The sequence below is a fragment of the Muscardinus avellanarius genome (genome assembly GCF_963383645.1).
Source record: "Muscardinus avellanarius genome assembly, chromosome: 9".
NCBI lineage: Eukaryota > Metazoa > Chordata > Mammalia > Rodentia > Gliridae > Muscardinus > Muscardinus avellanarius.
Genome location: NC_137795.1, coordinates 30,661,493 through 30,679,762, shown reverse-complemented (window position 1 = coordinate 30,679,762; position 18,270 = coordinate 30,661,493). Strand labels below are relative to the sequence as shown.

At 40.8% G+C, this 18,270-nt stretch overlaps 1 protein-coding gene across 1 annotated transcript in view; it reads left to right on the top strand.

Moving 5' to 3' along the window:
- Positions 1-18,270, top strand: part of ABCB5 (ATP binding cassette subfamily B member 5) — a gene marked incomplete at both ends in the record, with an annotated part of 120,129 nt that overhangs the window by 87,684 nt on the left and 14,175 nt on the right. The window contains 2 exons of the mRNA XM_080701175.1: positions 5,783-5,883; positions 6,914-7,054. Of these exons, the coding sequence (XP_080557301.1) occupies positions 5,783-5,883; positions 6,914-7,054 (242 nt within the window). The remainder of the gene's footprint in view (positions 1-5,782; positions 5,884-6,913; positions 7,055-18,270) is intronic.

The window sequence follows — 18,270 nt, the reverse complement described above, 5'->3', positions numbered from 1 at the left end:
AGAAATTTAGAGGTTGAGTCAGGAGGATCATAAGTTTAAGACCAGCTTGAACAAATTAGTAAGACTTTATCTCAAAATAAAATTTTAAAAAGGACTGGAGATGTAGCTCAGTGGTAGAGTACTTCCTGCATGAGCCAGGCCCTGGGTGGAGTTACTTTCTACCACTAACAAATATGTGTATGAGTAAGTTATTTCAACCTTTCTGGCCTTTTATTTTCTCATCTGTAAGTGGGAATAATAATAGTATCCAATTACAAAGTTGTATGTGTGTGTGTGTATATGTATATATATATATACATATTACATAAGTATTATTATATGGAAAACACTAGAATATTGTCTAGAAGATAGTAATCACTTAATAAGGTCAGCCATTATTACTGCTTACCTATCATGGGGGAGCTAGTTCTAACATCACGACTCCTCGTTTCCTGATTGCTGAATAAATGTTCAGCAATCAAAAATGGGCATTAAACATTCTTTTGGGGGTAACAAATGTTCTTCTGGGTATTTAATTTTTCAAAACAATCAGGATATATAACAGTTAATGAATATGAGGTAATGTACTGACATTGATAGTGCGAAAGACAAGGTTTTAGAGACAAGGACCATTTTTATGCTGATCACAAACAGCAATTTATGTAATTGGGAATTGTTTGGCATATTTAAGTTTCTTGGGATCATCCATGTCTATAAAATTAGCCAATGTACTGAAGATTTATGGAAACATTATTATAGAATCATAACATCTCTGAATTGAAAGAGACATCATTTGAGCCAGCAGCCCAGCAGACATAGGAGTCCTCTGTAGATCACTGTCCAGGGTTCATCCAGTCCCCCCCCCCCCCGCCCTCTCCCTCCAGTGGCAGCCGCATCGCTTCCCCGGCTGCCTACCCTCAAATAGCCCTGGGAGGTAGGCAGTTATGGTTACTTTAAGTTTTTTGTGTGTGATGCTTTTGTGGGTGAGTTTTTCTTTCTGGTGGTTTTATTTTTATTTTATTTTATTTTATTTTATTTTATTTTATTTTATTTTATTTTATTTTATTTTATTTTATTTTATTTTTTGGTGTCCTTATCCTGCTCCTCCTAGCTTTCATCTTGCTAGAAGTCCAAAGCTTGAGAAGTCCAAAGCTTGCTTCTCCTGACAACCTTTCACAGCTGCATCATGTAAACACTAAGTCTTCTCTGGTGGTGCATCCCAGGCCTTTCAGCTGTTCCTCTCGCAGTGTGGTCACAAAGGTCTTTACCACACTGGTGGGCATCCTCTGAATAGGAGAATGATTTTAGCATCATTTACAATCTGCATTGCAGTACTGGATCGCAGGAGAAAGGCCGTGACTATTCCTGAACAAGGATGCCAAGCACCGAACCCAGTGTACTCTGGCCCGCCTGGTCCTTGGACCTTTCCACCTTTCTTGTACTGGATAAAGGTCCTTGGAATGTCAGCTTGTGCTGTATAGACTGAAGTACTTAACAATGTTTTCCTCAGCCAGTGAATAGTAGTTTAGCCAGGCTATGTGGTTTTAAAATCGTGGTGATTTGCACAATTTTTTTTAAAGACCACATCACCTTCTTAACTTTGGGCAATAATGCTTTAAAAGATAGGAAAGGGTCCCCTATTACAGGAATGGGAAAAAAATACTATACAATAAATGAAGGAAACTAATCAGTGGTCAAACAGCAATACACAACACAAGCTGTTAGCCAGCGGGGCCAAAGGACCAACCTAAACCATGTATCTTAATCCATGTAACGCCTTGGCTTTTTCTACCCCACATATAGACAGATCAATTCAAACTAGCTCTATTAACTGTGCCTATTAGCTTATAACCCCATCTGAAATTAATATTTGAGTGGAACACATATTTAATAGCTCATACACAGCCAGGAGTGGTAGTGCACGCTTGTAATCCCAGCATTTGGGAGGCTGAGACAGGAGGATCACTGTTCGCAGACAACCTCAGCTGCTTAGTGAGGCCCTTTGCAATTCAGTGAGACCCTGTTTCAAAAGAAAGAATAAAAAATAGGGCTGGTGGTGTAGCTCAGAGGTAGAATGCCCCTGGGTTCCATCCCCAGTACTGAAAAATAAAATAGCTCATACGCTTCTAGTTTTCTACTGACAATTAAAGAATTTGCCAGATGATGCTTATATTTAGGCAAATGTTAGAATTGCAGTAAGCAATGTTGTATCAATTACCAACTTTAAGACAATACTGGGTGAGCCGGGCGTGGTGGCGCACACTTGTAATCCCAGCATTCGGGAGGCTGAGACCTGGAGGATCGCGGTTCGTGGACAGCCTCAGCTATTTAGTGAGGTCCTCTGCAACTCAGTGAGACCTGATTTCAAAATAAGTAATAAAAAATAGGGCAGGGGGTGTAGCTCAGAGGTAGAATGCCCCTGGGTTCCACCCCCAGACCCTCAAAAAAAAAAAAAAAAAAAGAGACAATACTGGGTGATTTTTTTTCTAAAGTGCTAATAGTTAAAACTTAAAAGGACATATATATATATGTATGTATAGCTGGGCATGGTGATGTATATCTGTAATTCCAGTACTTGAGAGACTGAGACAGGAAGATCGCAGGTTCCAGTATAGTCTCAGCAAGTAGGGAGACTCTCATCAACATAGCAATACCCTGTTTCCAAATATACATAAAAAAAGAAGTTAGCTCAGAGATAGAATGCTTTTAGGTTCAAACTCCAGTGCCTCAAAAAAAAAGAAAAAGAAAAAGAAAAAGGATATATATATATATGACAACAATTTTAGCCGGGTGTGGTGGCACACACTTGTAATCCCAGTACTTGGAAGGCTGAGACAGGAGGAATGCAGGTTCATGGCCAGACTCAGCTACTTAGTGAGGCCCTCTGTGACTTAGTGAGACTTTGTTTCAAAATAAAAAATAAAAAATAAGGCTGGTGGTGTAGGTCAGAGGTAGAATGCCCCTGGGTTTCATTCCCAGTACCGCAAAAAAAAAAAAAGAAAGAAAGAAAGAAAAGAAAAAGAAAAAGAAAAAGAAAAAGAAAAAGAAAAAGAAAAAGAAAAAGAAAAAGAAAAAGAAAACAACAATTTTTAATTTAAGAGACATGGAGCAAATAAAAATGAACCAAGTCTCAATCAATATACCTACTTAGCAAAATCAGAATATACAATTCTTATGAGAGCTAACTTCAATCCTAGTTTTACCACTTAGCAAGACTGAATACTTGGGCATTTGCATGATTTCTTTTCTTTTTCTTTTTCTTTGCACAATTTCTAAATTAATGAAACATTGATTAGATTTTGCCTATCTTATTTTTGTGTCATGCTCTGTTATACATGTCCCCTTTGATGTTTCCTTTTTTTTTTTTTTTTGTTAGTTATCTTTTTTAAATTTTTTCATTGGTGCATTGTAGTCATACATCTTACTGGGGTACGAGATGGTAGAGGCATACATGCACACATCACTCATTTAGCCCCTCCCCACAGTTCCTCCCCCCCAATTCCTCCCCCTTCCCACTTTTGTTTTGCTTAGTGATTGACTTTGACATAGAGTAACCTCTGATTTATACAATCAGCAACTCCTATCAAATAGGCAGTCTGAATTCTTTTCTTATAGCTTCCAACAAATCAGTTTATCTCTTGACCAATATTCGTCTACTTTAACCCTAGTACTTGGAAGGCTGAGACAGGAGGATCACAGGTTCTAGGTGGGCCTCAGCAACTTAGTGAGACCCTGTTTCAAAATAAAAAACAAAAAAGGTCTGAGGGTGGAGCTAGAGCTAGAACACCCCTGAGTTCAATCCCCAGTACCACCACCAAAAGAAAACAAGGTGGATCAATAAAATATGTTGATCCTTCTCTAGTAACATGTATAGATTTGAACAGATCTTCAAGTGCTTTGATGTTCAGACATTAAATGGCTTTACCAGGTTTTTTTTTTTCTAGGACAACAGTATTTTCTAAGTTTCTGTAATGAAATTTTTTTCAACATTAAGAAAAATAATCACAAAAGCTTTTCATTGTTGTCCTTTTCTTTTTTGTTCTCCTAAAGAGGAGTTCAGCATTTTTTATTCAATTTCCTTGCATAATACGAAATATGATAAAAAGGTAGGATTTTTGAAGTTAATGAGAATTTTAAGCAACTCGGTATCAAAACTGAGAGCAGAATCGAGGTGTCCTAACCACAATGCAGAAATCTTGTTGTTTCCAGCCACCCAAATTGTCCTTCAGATGATGCTGGGTGTCCACCTGGGGACCTTTCCTTCCAAGCTGCAATGCCGTTTCAAAACAAAACGTGAAAACAGGAAGTGTCGAGCCAACCTCTATTCTCAAGTCCAAAAAGTTATTCTAAGCCAAAAGCCTCTTCCACTCGAGACCCCATGCAATTCCACACTTTTTTTTTTTTTTGCGAGTGGGTCTGGGAATGGAACCCAGGGGCATTTGACCTCCGAGCTACACCCCCTGCCCTATTTTTTTTTTTTTCTTTATTCTTTACCTTGAAACCAGGTCTCACTGAGTTGCAGAGGGCCTCACTAAGTAGCTGAGGCTGTCCAAGAACCGGAATCCTCTGGTCTCAGCCTCCCGAATTACTGGGATTACAAACTGAGCCACCAGGCCCGGCCCACATGCTTTTTGGAAAACTATCCAAATATGGGAAGCAGCAATCATATTTGAATTAAGTGTCTTTTTAAATTCACAACCATCAAAATAAGAAGTGGCTTTACCTTATAATAAATTTTGAGCCGGGCGTGGTGGCGCAGGCTTGTAATCCCCACACTTGGAAGGTGGATACAGGATGATTGCACTGGTTCGAAGCCAGCCTCGCTGGCTTAAGAGACCCTGTTTCCAAATAAAAATATAAAATAGGTCTGCGAGTGTAGCCCAGAGGTAGATGGGTTTCCAGGAACCCCAGTACCACGCACACAAAAAAAAAATTTGTTTGTTCTTTGTGTTGACTTCTATGCTAGAATAAAATAATCATTTATTTGTCTCTACCATTTTACCTGAATTGCTTCATAACTTATAAGAAGCTCTTTGCATATGAACATAATGCTCACTAATATTTGATTTGATTTCTCTGCCTGTAGAACGAATTTAAATTAGATTTAGAAAGAACTTACTACAATAAATCTTTTTATTTTGTTTGGTTTGGTACTGGGGGTTGAACTGGGAAGAATTCTACCTCCAAGCTACACTCCTAGCCTTATTTATTTATTTATTTATTTATTTATTTATTTATTTATTTTCTTATTTATGTATTTTATTTTGAAATGAGATTTTTTTTTTTTTTGCAGTACTAGGAATGGAACCCAGGGGCATTCTACCTCTGAGCTACACCCCCAGCTCTATTTTTTATTCTTTCTTTTGAAACAGGGTCTCACTGAGTTGCAAAGGGCCTCTCTAAGTAGCTGAGGCTGGCCACAAACCGTTATCCTCCTGTCTCAGCCTCCTGAATGCTGGGGTTACAAGCATGTGTGTGCCACCAGGCCCGGCTTGAAACAGGACCTTGCTAAACTGCAGTGGGTCTCACTAAATTGCTAAGTCTGGCCTTGAACCTGTGCCCCCCCGCCCCCGTTAAAGCTTCCCAAGTCCTGGGATTACATGTGTGCGTCACCATACCCATCCTAAAATGTAATTATAGTATATTTTTATGAGAAGAAAAGGAAAGAAAGAATACTTGTCAAGTAAACTTACCGATTTGATGTATACACTATGTCCCTTGTATAAGTGACTTTCACTACCCCAAAAAGCTTAAACATTATTAAGTCTATTTCTCTATCTTATTGTCCTGTTTTTTTTATAAGATAGCAACTGAAGCTGTGGAGAATATACGTACGATTGTGTCACTAACAAGAGAAAAAGCTTTTGAGCAAATGTATGAAGAGACTCTTCAGACCCAACACAGGTACCTATAGATTCATACTGACTCCCTAAAATCAGTGCTCCCCCGTGACTCCCGCGGTCTTCCTGGCAATGCATTTACTCTGGAATCTTTCCTAATAATGGCATATCGTAATTTCTCATGACTTCACCAAGAGGAAATAAAGAATAACCAAGAACAAGCACAGCCACAATAAAGACTGTAGGCTTCCACGTAACCACTTACCATCTCTCCTAAGTGTGCACCTTTGTTCTACTTTCCTGAGTGAAGATCCAGGAAATAACATATTCAAGAAAGAAGACAGGATTGCTCACTCCTTTACGTTAAATCTCTAGGATAGTTTGCACTTTAAAACGAGCAAGAATGCTTGTTAGACTCTTTATCACACTGACTCAGTGATGCTCTTTGTATGACTTTATCTGAAAGACAGCGTTGTGCTCTGCACCTCTCATGCTTGTGGCTGAGATCACACTTTACTGGCTATTCCTTATTCTAACAATGCAAGATTATACAAGGCAATTGGAGACTATTTCTTCTAAGTGCCGGTAAATCAAATCTTTTAGATTACCCTTTCATAGACTTTGTCCATTCATTTAAAAACAGCCATGCACAGACTTGTAATCCCAGTACTTAGGAGGCTGAGACAGAAGGATCACAGGTTTGCAGCCAGTCTTGAAGTTTCGCAAGGCCCTCTGCAACTTAGTGAGACCTTGTTTCAAAATAAAAGAATAAAATAGGGCTGGAAATGTAGCTCAGAGGTTGAATGCCTCTTGGTTCTATCACCAGTACCACAAAAAATCAAAAAGAAAAGAAAGGAAGGGAGGTTAAGTAAGTAAAAGCAACCTTATTACATCAAACTGTAGAATATATAGCTACTAGGAAAATCAGTATGTCATATGTCTTCTCCATAATAATTCTTGGTAGTAAAGAAAACAAGTCACATAGATTTACTAAATTATCACATTTCAACAGCCTCTATATTTGTTATTTTACACTTATGAAATTGACCTTGCTATAATTCATGCCCCACTATTTGGTAAATTTTGCATTACAGAAATACCTTGAAGAAAGCACAGATCATAGGAAGCTGTTATGCCTTCAGCCACGCCTTTGTGTACTTTGCCTATGCAGCGGGGTTTCGGTTTGGAGCCTTTCTAGTTCAAGCTGGAAGAATGACGCCACAGGGCATGTTCATGTAAGTTACGCAAATGCACAGAACCTGTAAGTGAGCTATGCTCACATTAACCCAGAAGTGTCCAGTTTACAGAAGATTATTATGTAAATCACATCTGTGGGAAAGGAACACTTAGAACACTTAAATATACATATACATGTATGTTGTTTTGTTTTTAATTGACAATAATTGTATGTGTTATGAATTTATGAGGTACAATGTGATGTTTTGATATACATTGACATTGCAGAATGATGATCGAGCTAATTTTGTTGTTTAACATCTATAGCAATATTCTTTAAATATCTAATGGTAAAATACCATATAATCCAAATAATCTGAGTTAAACACACAAATGCATTGCTTGCTGATTCTTTTGATGGGATATGGGAAAATAATGCTTTAGGCATCCATCCATTCCCTTGGGAATTTGTGAGAACTTCATAAAATGCCAAGTATGGAAACTGGTTTAAGTATGACTGCAAGCTAGGTGCAATGGTGCACATCTGTAATCTCGGTATTTGGGAGCATGAGACAGGAGGATCACAGGTTTGTGGCCAGCCTCAGCCATATAATGAGACCTTCAGCAACTTAGCAAGGCCCTGTTTCAAAATAAAAAATAAAATAAGGCTAGGAGCATAGCTTGGAGGTAGAACACCCCTAGGTTCAATCTCTAGTAACACACACACACACAAAAAAAAATTGACTGTAAATCAGTAAGATTCATTTTTTTTTTTTTTACTAAGAAAATGCTCCAGGAAGACAAACAAGCAGAAAGCATACGGAAGTGAATGATCCCTTCAAAACAATCACATTTGGAACCGATCGTGGTCACCAGTGAAGCAGCTTTTCCCCAAAACATTTATTGAAGCTCATATTTTGGAACTCTGCTCACATAGTTATAAATTTCTCTACTTTATAGAAACCCCTAAATACAATGAACTGAAATTAGAAAAATTAATTTTGAGCGTTAATTCTGGGCTTCCTAATTCTACAATATAAGAAATAGGAAGTTCAGAATGAACTCAAAAATCAATTGCCAATTTATCCTGAATTTCATTGCTAAACACATACAGGCAGAGAAAATTCATACATGATTGGACTAAAAAAAAAAAAACCTTAAGGTTTCATTTTCACAAGCCCACTAACACATTCCCATCCACACAAGGGCAGCCTATTCTGAACAATGACTTGGGAGATTCTACCTGTTCCACGATACTGCCACTTAGTGGACTTTGGGAACTCCTCTTTGAGTATGACCTGCTGTGTCTCAGGATGTTCCTTTAAATAACCTTGCTGGAGACACATATTTGTATTTTGGGGATATGATTTTTTGATTGATTGATTGATTGATTGTGGTACTGGGGATGGAACGAGGGGCTTTCTACATCTGGGCTACACCCCCAATCTATTTTATATATTTTTTGGAAATAGGGCTTCACTTAGTTGCTGAGAGCCTCACTAAGTAGCTGAGGCTGGCTTCAAAATTGCTCCATCCTCTTATCTCAGCCTCCCAAGTACTGGGATCACAAGTGTGCACCATCACAATCTGCGGGATATGCTCAATTTAAGGAAATAGCTAAAATTCATTTGGTGCCAAATTTTCAGGATAACTTGAAGTAATTTTTAATTTCTACTTATGTGAAATTTTTTTATTTTATTAAGCATTAACTGAGATTCCCAGGGAATTTCTTTGATAAGCCCTGATAAGAAAACAATTCATAGTTCACCAACCCAGTATTCCTGAGTCTTACCTGACTATGAGGTAAGATTTAGCAGTTTAGCAGGAAACAACTCAGCAGCTTCCTGAAGACTGATTCCCTTGTACAATGAAGTATCTGTCTTTAAAATCTCAACGGAAAAACACAAGGTCCCTGTTTTACTTTGTTCTCTGGCCTATAAATCACTGATAGCATTGCTGTAAACCACAATTATACAGGCAGTCTTGGGCTTCAGTCTGATTACAGTGAGACTAATTCATCATGTTAACACGAAACTAAATCTAAAATCACAAAAATTGGTTTGTTGATTAATATAACATAGCGTGTGTTAATATAATTATATAAAATAATTTATTATTAATATAAGGTGGGTCGATAGGCCCACCCTGTATCAGCCAGTTTTGTTTTTTTGTTTTTTTTTTTTTTTTTTGCTCACACATAATACAAGCATTTCTAAACTTAAAATTTGGCTATATTCCACAAGTTTGATCACAAACCTGTTCTCCATTTTCCAGTCTCCTCTATCACCTGATCTCTCAGTAGCATGTGTTGGGGGGCAGATTTGGGTTGCTGAGGATGGAACCAGGGGTTGGGGGGCATTCTACCTATGAGCTACACTCCCAGCTCTATTTTATTTTATTTATTTATTTATTTTGAAACAAGGTCTTGCTAATTTGCTAAGGGCCTTACTGAGTTGCTGAGGCTGGCTTCAAACCTGAAATCCTCCTGTCTCAGCCTCCCAGTACTGGGATTACAAGTGTGTGCCACCACGCCTGGCCTCTCAGTAGCATTTGACAAATCCTTCCTGAAACAGTTTCTTTCCCAGGCCTCTCTAGGATGTCCTCCCTTGCCACTGGCCCACTGCCTTCATTTCCTTTAGTGGTGCCTGTTTTTCTGAGGGGCTTCTGTGTGTCAGAGGGCTCTAGGGCTCTCAGACCATTCATCTGTACATTCTCGCTGGTGATTTCATCCCATCTGACAATTTTAAATACCACTTCTGTCCTAATAACTCTGTATTTCTAACTCTGCCTTTGCCCCTGAACATCAGACTCTTATCTAACTACCTAATAAACAACTTCATTTGGGTTTCTAATACTCTTTTATTTATTTTATTTTTATTTTTAAGCTGAGTGTAGTGGCACTACTTGTAATTCCAGTACTTGGGAGGCTGAGATAGTAGGATCGCAGGTTCAAAGCCAGCCTCGCAACTTAGTGAGGCTTTCAGCAACCTAGTGAGACCTGTTTCCAAATAAGAAATAAAATCAGGCCTGGGGTATAGCTTGGAGGTAGAATGCCTCTGAGTTCAGTTCCTAATACCAAAAAAAAAAAAAAAAGAACTTTTTATTTTTATCTTATATGTGTTACTGGGGATTAAACTCAGGGGCATTCTACCTCTGAGCTACATCCCCAGCCTTTTTAAAATTTTATTTTATGGTCGGGCGTGGTGGCGCACGCTTGTAATCCCCGCACTTGGGAGGCTGAGACAGGAGGATCGCGCAGGTTTGAAGCCAGCCTCAGCTACTTAGTGAGGCTCTCAGCAACTTAGTGAGACCCTGTTTCCAAATAAAATATAAAATGGGTCTGGGAATATAGCTCGGAAATAGAAAGCCTCTGGGTTCCACCCTCAGTACCACCAAAAAAAAAAAAAAAATTATTTTATGATCTGGAAAAAGGGTTTCATTAAGTTGCTGCCAGCCTTGCTAAGTTGCTGATTCTGGCTTCAAACCTTCTATCTCAGCCTCCCAAGTGCTGAGATTACAAGTGTGCATCACCACACCTAGCTTCTAATTCTCTTTTAATTTGTTCCAAACAGAATTCAATTTTGTTTCTCAAAGTTCTCTTCCCCCCAAATATCTAAACTTTTGATCTTTTTAAAGTCTCTAGGACACCATTCTTTTTTTTTTTTTTTTTTTTTTTTTTTTTTGGTGGTACTGGGGTTCCTGGAAGCCCTTCTACCTCCGGGCTACACTCCCAGACCTATTTTTACATTTTTATTTGGAAACAGGGTCTCCTAAGCCAGTGCACGTGGCTAGCTTCGAACCTGCGCGATCCTCCTGTCTCTGCCTCCCAAGCGCGGGGATTACAAGCATGTGCCACCACGCCTGGCCGGACACCATTCTTAATAAATAACATCGGCCAAGCCAGGCACGGTAGAATCATAATACCTAGCAAGACTAGGCTATCCCCACAAACTACTCCCTGAGCTGAGGGAGCTCCAGATGCCTCCTCCACAGTTACTGGCCTGTGGTCTACACTACAAGACTTTATCTGGCTCTGAGCAGAGTCACCATGGATGGACCAGCCCCAGCTTCTGTGTCACACCTGTGGCTACCATAGCCACCAAGACAAGCACCACACACAGTAGAACCAAGATGCACACTGCTGTGGGCTGCATGTTGCTAAGGAGAACTTGGGGGCCCAAGTCTGCTGCAACCAGCCTCAGGTGATGCTAGCTAGAAGTCAGACAGATGGGCACATGTCTGCCCCTGGCACTGGAGTTTTCCAGAGGCTCTGTCCACAGGCAGACCTGGGAGTGGAGGCCACTAGGATCCATCCAGTGTTACTGTCACAAGCCCAGCAGCCCAAGGCAAAGCTCTGTGCTTACCACGCTGACCTACCTGCTGTGAGTGGTATCTTGTACCATACTCTGCTGCCTGAGATTTGGGTAATATCGGTGAAGGCAGTCCCTTGGCCTCCTGAGCTGATGATGCTAAGTCATTTTGTACCCAAATCTCACAGCCACAAGGAGTTGCACTGTCTTGGGTGCACCCATGCCGCAGCTGGCAGTGATGCAGGCTGAAGCACAGTCCTTCCCACCTGAGTGCAAAGTCTCTGTGTGGTGTCAGGGAAGTTCTAGAGCCTTGTCTGCGAGAGCAGGCCTGGCAACAGCTGTGTGCTACCCAAGGTGAGGGAACTGGTGGTACAGACACTCCCTCGACCACCGAGGTCGACACTAAACTAGGCCGCACCTGAGTCTCACAGCTGCAGGGGCCTGCACAGGCTAGGGAGGAGATTGGGGAGCCTCAGGCCTACTCCAAGGCTGGAACTGATGCAGGTGAGACTGGGGTGTCCCACGGCACACAGGTCTCTGCCTAAGGTGCGGCCACTTTAAAGGCTCCATTTGTGAGCTTAAGCTTGCAGTTGGGATTTCTGCTGGGTGCTGGGTCTCACCATAGTGGGCCTGGCACTGGCTCCAGACAAAGTCCTGCCCCCTCCCCAGAAAGTGGAGTCCTGCTCCCCACACCTGCAGCCCTCTCAGCCCTGACCTGACAGTTCTAGCAGCTCACCGTGCAGGACTCTGGGGCAGGGTGGAGGGGCTCTGCCCAGCACTGGATTTCAAGTCAAAGGCCTGGACTTCATTCTCTTTCCCTCCCCAAAGCTGGAGGCAGCTCCCTCCCAGAGGGCTGCTTGGAGTTGGGGAGGTGTGACCTGGGCAACTCTTTCCCCCCAGCCTTCTTCAGGCTTTTCACCTTGTTATGCTGAAAGCAGGCACTGTGGTCTCTCACCAGATATCCCTAGCTCTTGGGAAGGCAGTTTGATGTGTGGTTAGCTGTTCAACTTGGTGTCTCTGTGGTAAGAGCTCACAAAAGGATCTTACTTGGCCGCCATCTTGCTCCACTGCCAATGACTTTCAGACCAGAGATGGAGGCCAAGCAGGATGCTTCCTGAAAGAGTGCTCCCACGATGCGGGCCACTGCAGTGCTTGTAATAACTACAGCAGCACACCTTGAGTAATCTGCGCTCAGTACTGAGGACTCAGTACTGAACTATCCTGTGAAATATGAGTCCCAGTTTACAGATTGGAAAACTTAAGACAGAAAAGATTACGATATTTGCCCAAAATCATTGAGTTGGAAATTCACATTCATGCCAGAGGCTTTGTTTAGTAGACAATTTATTGTTTTTGTTTTTTGTTTCTGTTGTTGTTGTTATATTTCTCAGCCAGAGTTTCATAGAATATTTCTGCAAAAAAAGGTTTTTGATAATTCTTACATTTCCAAATATTTGACTATCCAGAGTTGGGTTGATCTTAACATAGAACAGGTGACCTGCTTATTTTTATTTCCCTAAGTTTTAGGGAAATAAAAATTTTTATTAAATATTTTTATTAAATATTTTTATTAAATATTTTCATTCTAAGACTCAATACAAAATCTTTTCCCCTACAGGTCTACTATGTTTCCTGAATTTTTTTGAATATTTTATTTTTTGGTACTGGGGGTGGAAACCAGGAATATTCCCTGTCCAAGCTATACCCTCAGCTCTATTTTTATTCTTTATTTTGAAACAGGTTCTCAATTAGTTGCAGAGGGCCTCACTAAGTAGCTGAGGCTGTCCGTGAACCGCGATCCTCCTCCCGAATGCTGGGATTACAAGCGTGCGCCACCATGCCCGGCTCTGAGTAAAATTTTATTGTGTATAGATACCATATCTCTTTTATCCATTTTTCTGTTGACGAACACCCAGGTTGTTTCCATAAGTTGGCTATTGTGAATTGTGCTCTATAAACATAAGTATGCACATATCACTATAGTATTCTGACTTTATTTCTTTTGGAAAGATACTAAGAAGTGCTATAGCTAGGTGGTATGTGGTTCCACTCCTAGCCTTTTGAGGAACCTCCATGCTCATCTCTGTAGTGTTTGTACCAATGTACAACCCATCCAAGAGTGTTTAAGCGTTCCTATTTCCCGGCCAGGCGTGGTGGCGCTCCCTTGTAATCCCAGCATTTGGGAAGCTGAGACAGGAGGATTACAGTTCTCTGACAGCATGAGGCCCTTTTGGAACTCAGTGAGGCCATGTTTCAAAAGATAGAGTCAGGTATGGTGGCGCATGCTTGTAATCTCAGTATTTGGGAGGCTGAGACCAGAGAATAGTGGTTTGTGGACAGCCTCAGCTACTTAGTGAAGGCCTTTGCAACTCAGTGAGACCTTGTTTCAAAATAAAGAATCAAAAATAGGGCTGGGGGTGTAGCTTGGAGGTAGAATGCCCCTGGGTTCCATTCCCAGAACTGCAAAAAAAAAAAAAAATTAAAAAAAGAATAAAAGATAGAACTGGGGGTGTAGTTTGGAGGTAAAATGTCTCTGGGTTCCTTCCCCAGTACCATAAAACAAGAGTTTCTATTTCCCCACATCCTTGCCAATATTTCTTACTGTTTGCATCCTTGATGATTGCCATTCTAATTGGAGTTAGATGAAATCTCAATGTACTTTTCATTTTCATTTCTCTGATTCTAATGATGTTAGACATTTTTTATATAGTTATTAGTCATTTGTATTTCTTCTTTTGAAAAGTGTCTGTTCAGTTCACTGTTCTATTTTTTATTAGTTTTTTTGTTTGTTTGTTTTTGTTTTGCAGTACTGGGGATGGAACCCAGAAGCATTCTACTTCTGAACTACACCCCCAGAAGACTATTTTTTAGTCTTTGTTTTGAAACAGGGTTTCCTTCGTTGCCAAGGGCCTCACTAAGTAGTAGCTGAGTCTGTCTGCGAACCCGGATCCTCCTGTCTCAGCCTCCCACCACACGCAGTGGGTTATTTGTTTTTAGCGATAAGTTTTTGGAAGCTAAAGAGAATATAGGAAACAAAATGGACTTTAGACAAACAAGGAGAGAGACTTTAGATAAGTGGTATAGTGGAAAAGGTATGGGAGAGAGGTGGAAAAACATGGGGAAGAGAAATGCTATGATAAAATGCGTTGTCTAGCTGGGCGTGGTGGCACACGCTTGTAATCCCAGCATTCGGGAGGCTGGGACTGGAGGATCACGGTTTGCGGCCAGCCTCAGCTACTTAGTGAGGCCCTCTGCAACTCAGTGAGACCCGGTTTCAAAATAAAGAATAAAAAATAGGGCAGGAACTGTAGCTCAGAGGTCGAATGCCCCTGGGTTCCATCCCCAGACCCACACAAAAAAGCAAAAATGCTATGTCTATATATGAAGATATGTCACTATCAATCTCACTAAGGTGTAGGGGAGGGGTGAACAGCAGGGTGGATCTGGAGGGAAACACACCAACAATGCATCAATAAAACTATTTGTTTTCAAAAAGTATCCCTTAAGACATACTAAATTATCCTTGGCCTAGAAGACTGACTTCCAGAATTTAGGGTGACAGATAGCTTTCTAATCAGATAACATGGTGGCATGCAGCTGTAATACCAGTACTTGGGAGGCTGAGACAGGAGGACTGCAGATTTGAGGACAGTCTCAGCAACCTAATGAGATCCTATTTCAAAACAAAACGAAATTTTAAAAGAGTTAGAGGTGTAGCTCGGAAAGAGAACACCCCTGGGTTCAACTCCCATTATCCCTCACACACACACACACACACACACACACACACACACACACACACACACACTGAGGATGCTTGGCGCTCGCCCCACAAAGCCTGATTTGTAAGTCTGGTGGACAGCAGGAATCTACAGTTAATCGAGCATGCCAGATTATTCCAGTGTTCAGGATCTGAGGACAATATTCAAAGAAATGTGAGCATTGGGTCTACGCCCCAGACTGTTCTCCACGCCCAAGACCTCAGAGACTCCTTTTTAGTCACCACCAGGAACTCCCTCAGCATGATGTAAAAGTTGGGAAGTCATATTTTAGTCTTTTGTTAAAGATGTAGTATTTGCCCAATAAGATATGAATGTATTTTAAAAATTAATAGCTGCAGGCATGGATAATTTCTATCTTTCAGAATGACAGTGTACCTTGGAAAGAAGACTCCACAAAGGGGGTTGAATGTCAGTCTTAATGTACTCATTTGTTCATCAGCAAGGCTGTTTAGATGGAAAAGCCTCAAAAAAGAAAAAAAAGCAACATGTGCCTTGTGATAAGAACTGTCTCTTTTCATCTCTTTCATTATAGAAGTTTTTCTGAAATGAGCATTTAAAATAAGGTGATAATATCTTATTCCACTGCCTTGCAGCCAGGGATTAGGGGGAGTTTGTAAAAACTCTTATTTAGGTTCTCATATACACATAGGTAATAAAACACACTCATTTCCCTTGTTTAAAGCCACGAAAGCTAATTTTTTACTTTACTACGAATGTACAGTTTTAGAAATATGAAGTAAGCTAATTTTCTCCTGTCCCATTTTACTATTAGCACTGCAAGGCTGGTTTCTAACTAGCTCATTGCAATATCTTCCAGAAACTACTAGCGCTCAGCAGAGGTTTCTGTAACTCACCATATCCTCCTTCAGGGCCTTCCTCTATCTCTTTGAGTTACTTCCTTCAGCAGATAGCTAAGAGAGGATCAAACCACGATAGTAAATATAGTAATAATAAAAGCCACCACTTTGAAAACTGCCCAAGAAGCAGAGCCAGACAAGCCCAGGGCTTGTGGCCTGGTTCTCCTAAAATCTAAACGCAGGTTGTTTGTTTGTTTGTGTGTGTGTGTGTGGGAATTGAACCCAGGAGCATTCCACCTCTGAGTTACACGCCCCAGCCTGATTTTACTTTCTATTTTGAAACAGGGTCTAATTGACAAGGATAGCCTGGGACCTGCTATCCTCCTGTCTCAGCCTTCTACGTCCTGGGATTACAGGTGTGTGTGATGAAAGGTGTATGGCTAGCTAAAGTTCTTGATAGAAAATAATATTGGATTTATGATATTAAATGTGATTATCACCCAAAAGAGCAATTTAAACAACTTAGGTGGGCTCTCAATAAAATATTAATAGTTGGTTGAGAGCCGGGGATGGTGGTACATGCTTATAATCCCAGTATTTGAGATGCTGAGACAGGAGGATCTCAGTTCAAAGAAGGCTCAGCTACTACTTAGTGAGGCCCTCTGCAACTCAGTGAGACCCTGTTTCAAAATAAAGAATAAAGCCAGGCGTGGTGGCGCATGCTTGTAATCCCCGCACTTGGGAGGTGGAGACAGAAGGATCGCGCAGGTTCAAAGCCAGCTGCGTGTGCTGGCTTAGGAGACCCTGTTTCCAAATAAAAATCTAAAAATAGGTCTGGGAGTGTAGCCTGGAGATAGAAGGGCTTCCAGGAACCCCAGTACCACAAGAAAGAAAGAAAGAAAGAAAGAAAGAAAGAAAGAAAGAAAGAAAGAAAGAAAGAAAGAAAGAAAGAGGAAGGAAGGAAGGAAGGATAAAAAATAGGGCTGGGGATGTAGCTTGGAGGTAAAATGCCTTGGGTTCTATCTGTAGTACTGAAAAAAGAAAAAAAAATAGTTGGTTGATACCTCAAAATAATGAGGGATAGAAAGAAGCCCACAAGGCCTTCACTACCATCTTTTTTTTTTCTTTTCTTTTCTTTTCTTTTTTTGGTGGTAGTATGGAGATTGAACTCAGAGATACTCTACCTCCAAGCTACACACCCAGCCCTATTTTATTTTATTTTATTTTTATTCTATTTTATTTTTGGAAACAGGATCTCACTAAGTTGCTGAGAGCCTCACTAAATTGCTGAGGCTGGCTTCAAACCTGGGATCCTCCTGTCTCAGCCTCCCAAGTACTGATGTGTGCCACCACACCAGGCTCTCCACTGCATCTTGCTCGAGGAGGCTGGGCATGAGAGGACTGTGCGTTCTATCATTATAATTGGGAAAGCCAACCAGCTTTAGCTAAATCAAAGAAAACAGCAAAGACTTCTTCCCTGTTTTCTGGCAATGACAGCCACCCCACTTCTGCCTGGGTCTTTTCTCAGAGACAGCCAGGAATAGAGAACAAGATTGAGGTAGGATCATCCAAAGGGATCCTGTCTCCAAAGGGATCATTCAAAGGAATCAAAAAAGAGAAACCAAAGAAGAGCAGGTGTCTAGGACCTGTGACGATTCTAAGATGGGGAAACAAATCCCAACCTGTAACTATGTAGGAGGAAACAGCAGAAAGGCCTACATTCCAACCCAGCAGTTGTGCAGCTCCGTGATCCTGAGCCAACTGCATCATTTTTCTGAACTGGTGTTTCCTCATTGGTTAAATGAAAAGAGGTTCTGCTCTGTGTATCTCCCAGTTGATCAAATGATATCATGTATAAGAAAACATTCCATAAGATCCAAGGCACCAGCCAGCAGTGGCGGTGCATGCACACCTGGAATCCTGGTTCTCAGGAGGCTGAGACAGGAGAATCACAGGTTCAAGGCTAGTCTCAGAAACTATGCAAGTTCCTGTTTCAAAATAAAAAATGTCTGGGGGTGTAGATCAAAGGTAGAATGCACCTGGATTCAATCCCTAGTAACAACAACAACAACAACAACAACAACAACAAACAAAAACAAAGAAAGACCTGACAAGGATACTAGCCTCTGGCAACTTATGCCCAATGTTTAAAATTACTTTAGCGGTGGAGATTTTAGGACACATAAATATTTAGCACATTTCAAATCACAGTAAGAAGCTATTTTCTCAGTAAGAAGCTATTTTCTCTGTCGCCAACCTCTGAAACGCTCTTTGAGTTTAGCATCCAGGTCTCCAGAATGACAACCCAATTATCTTTCCACCTCATCTGCTGACTCCGAGACCAGTCTGATTCAGTCTGATTTCCCACCAAATTATAAATAATTAG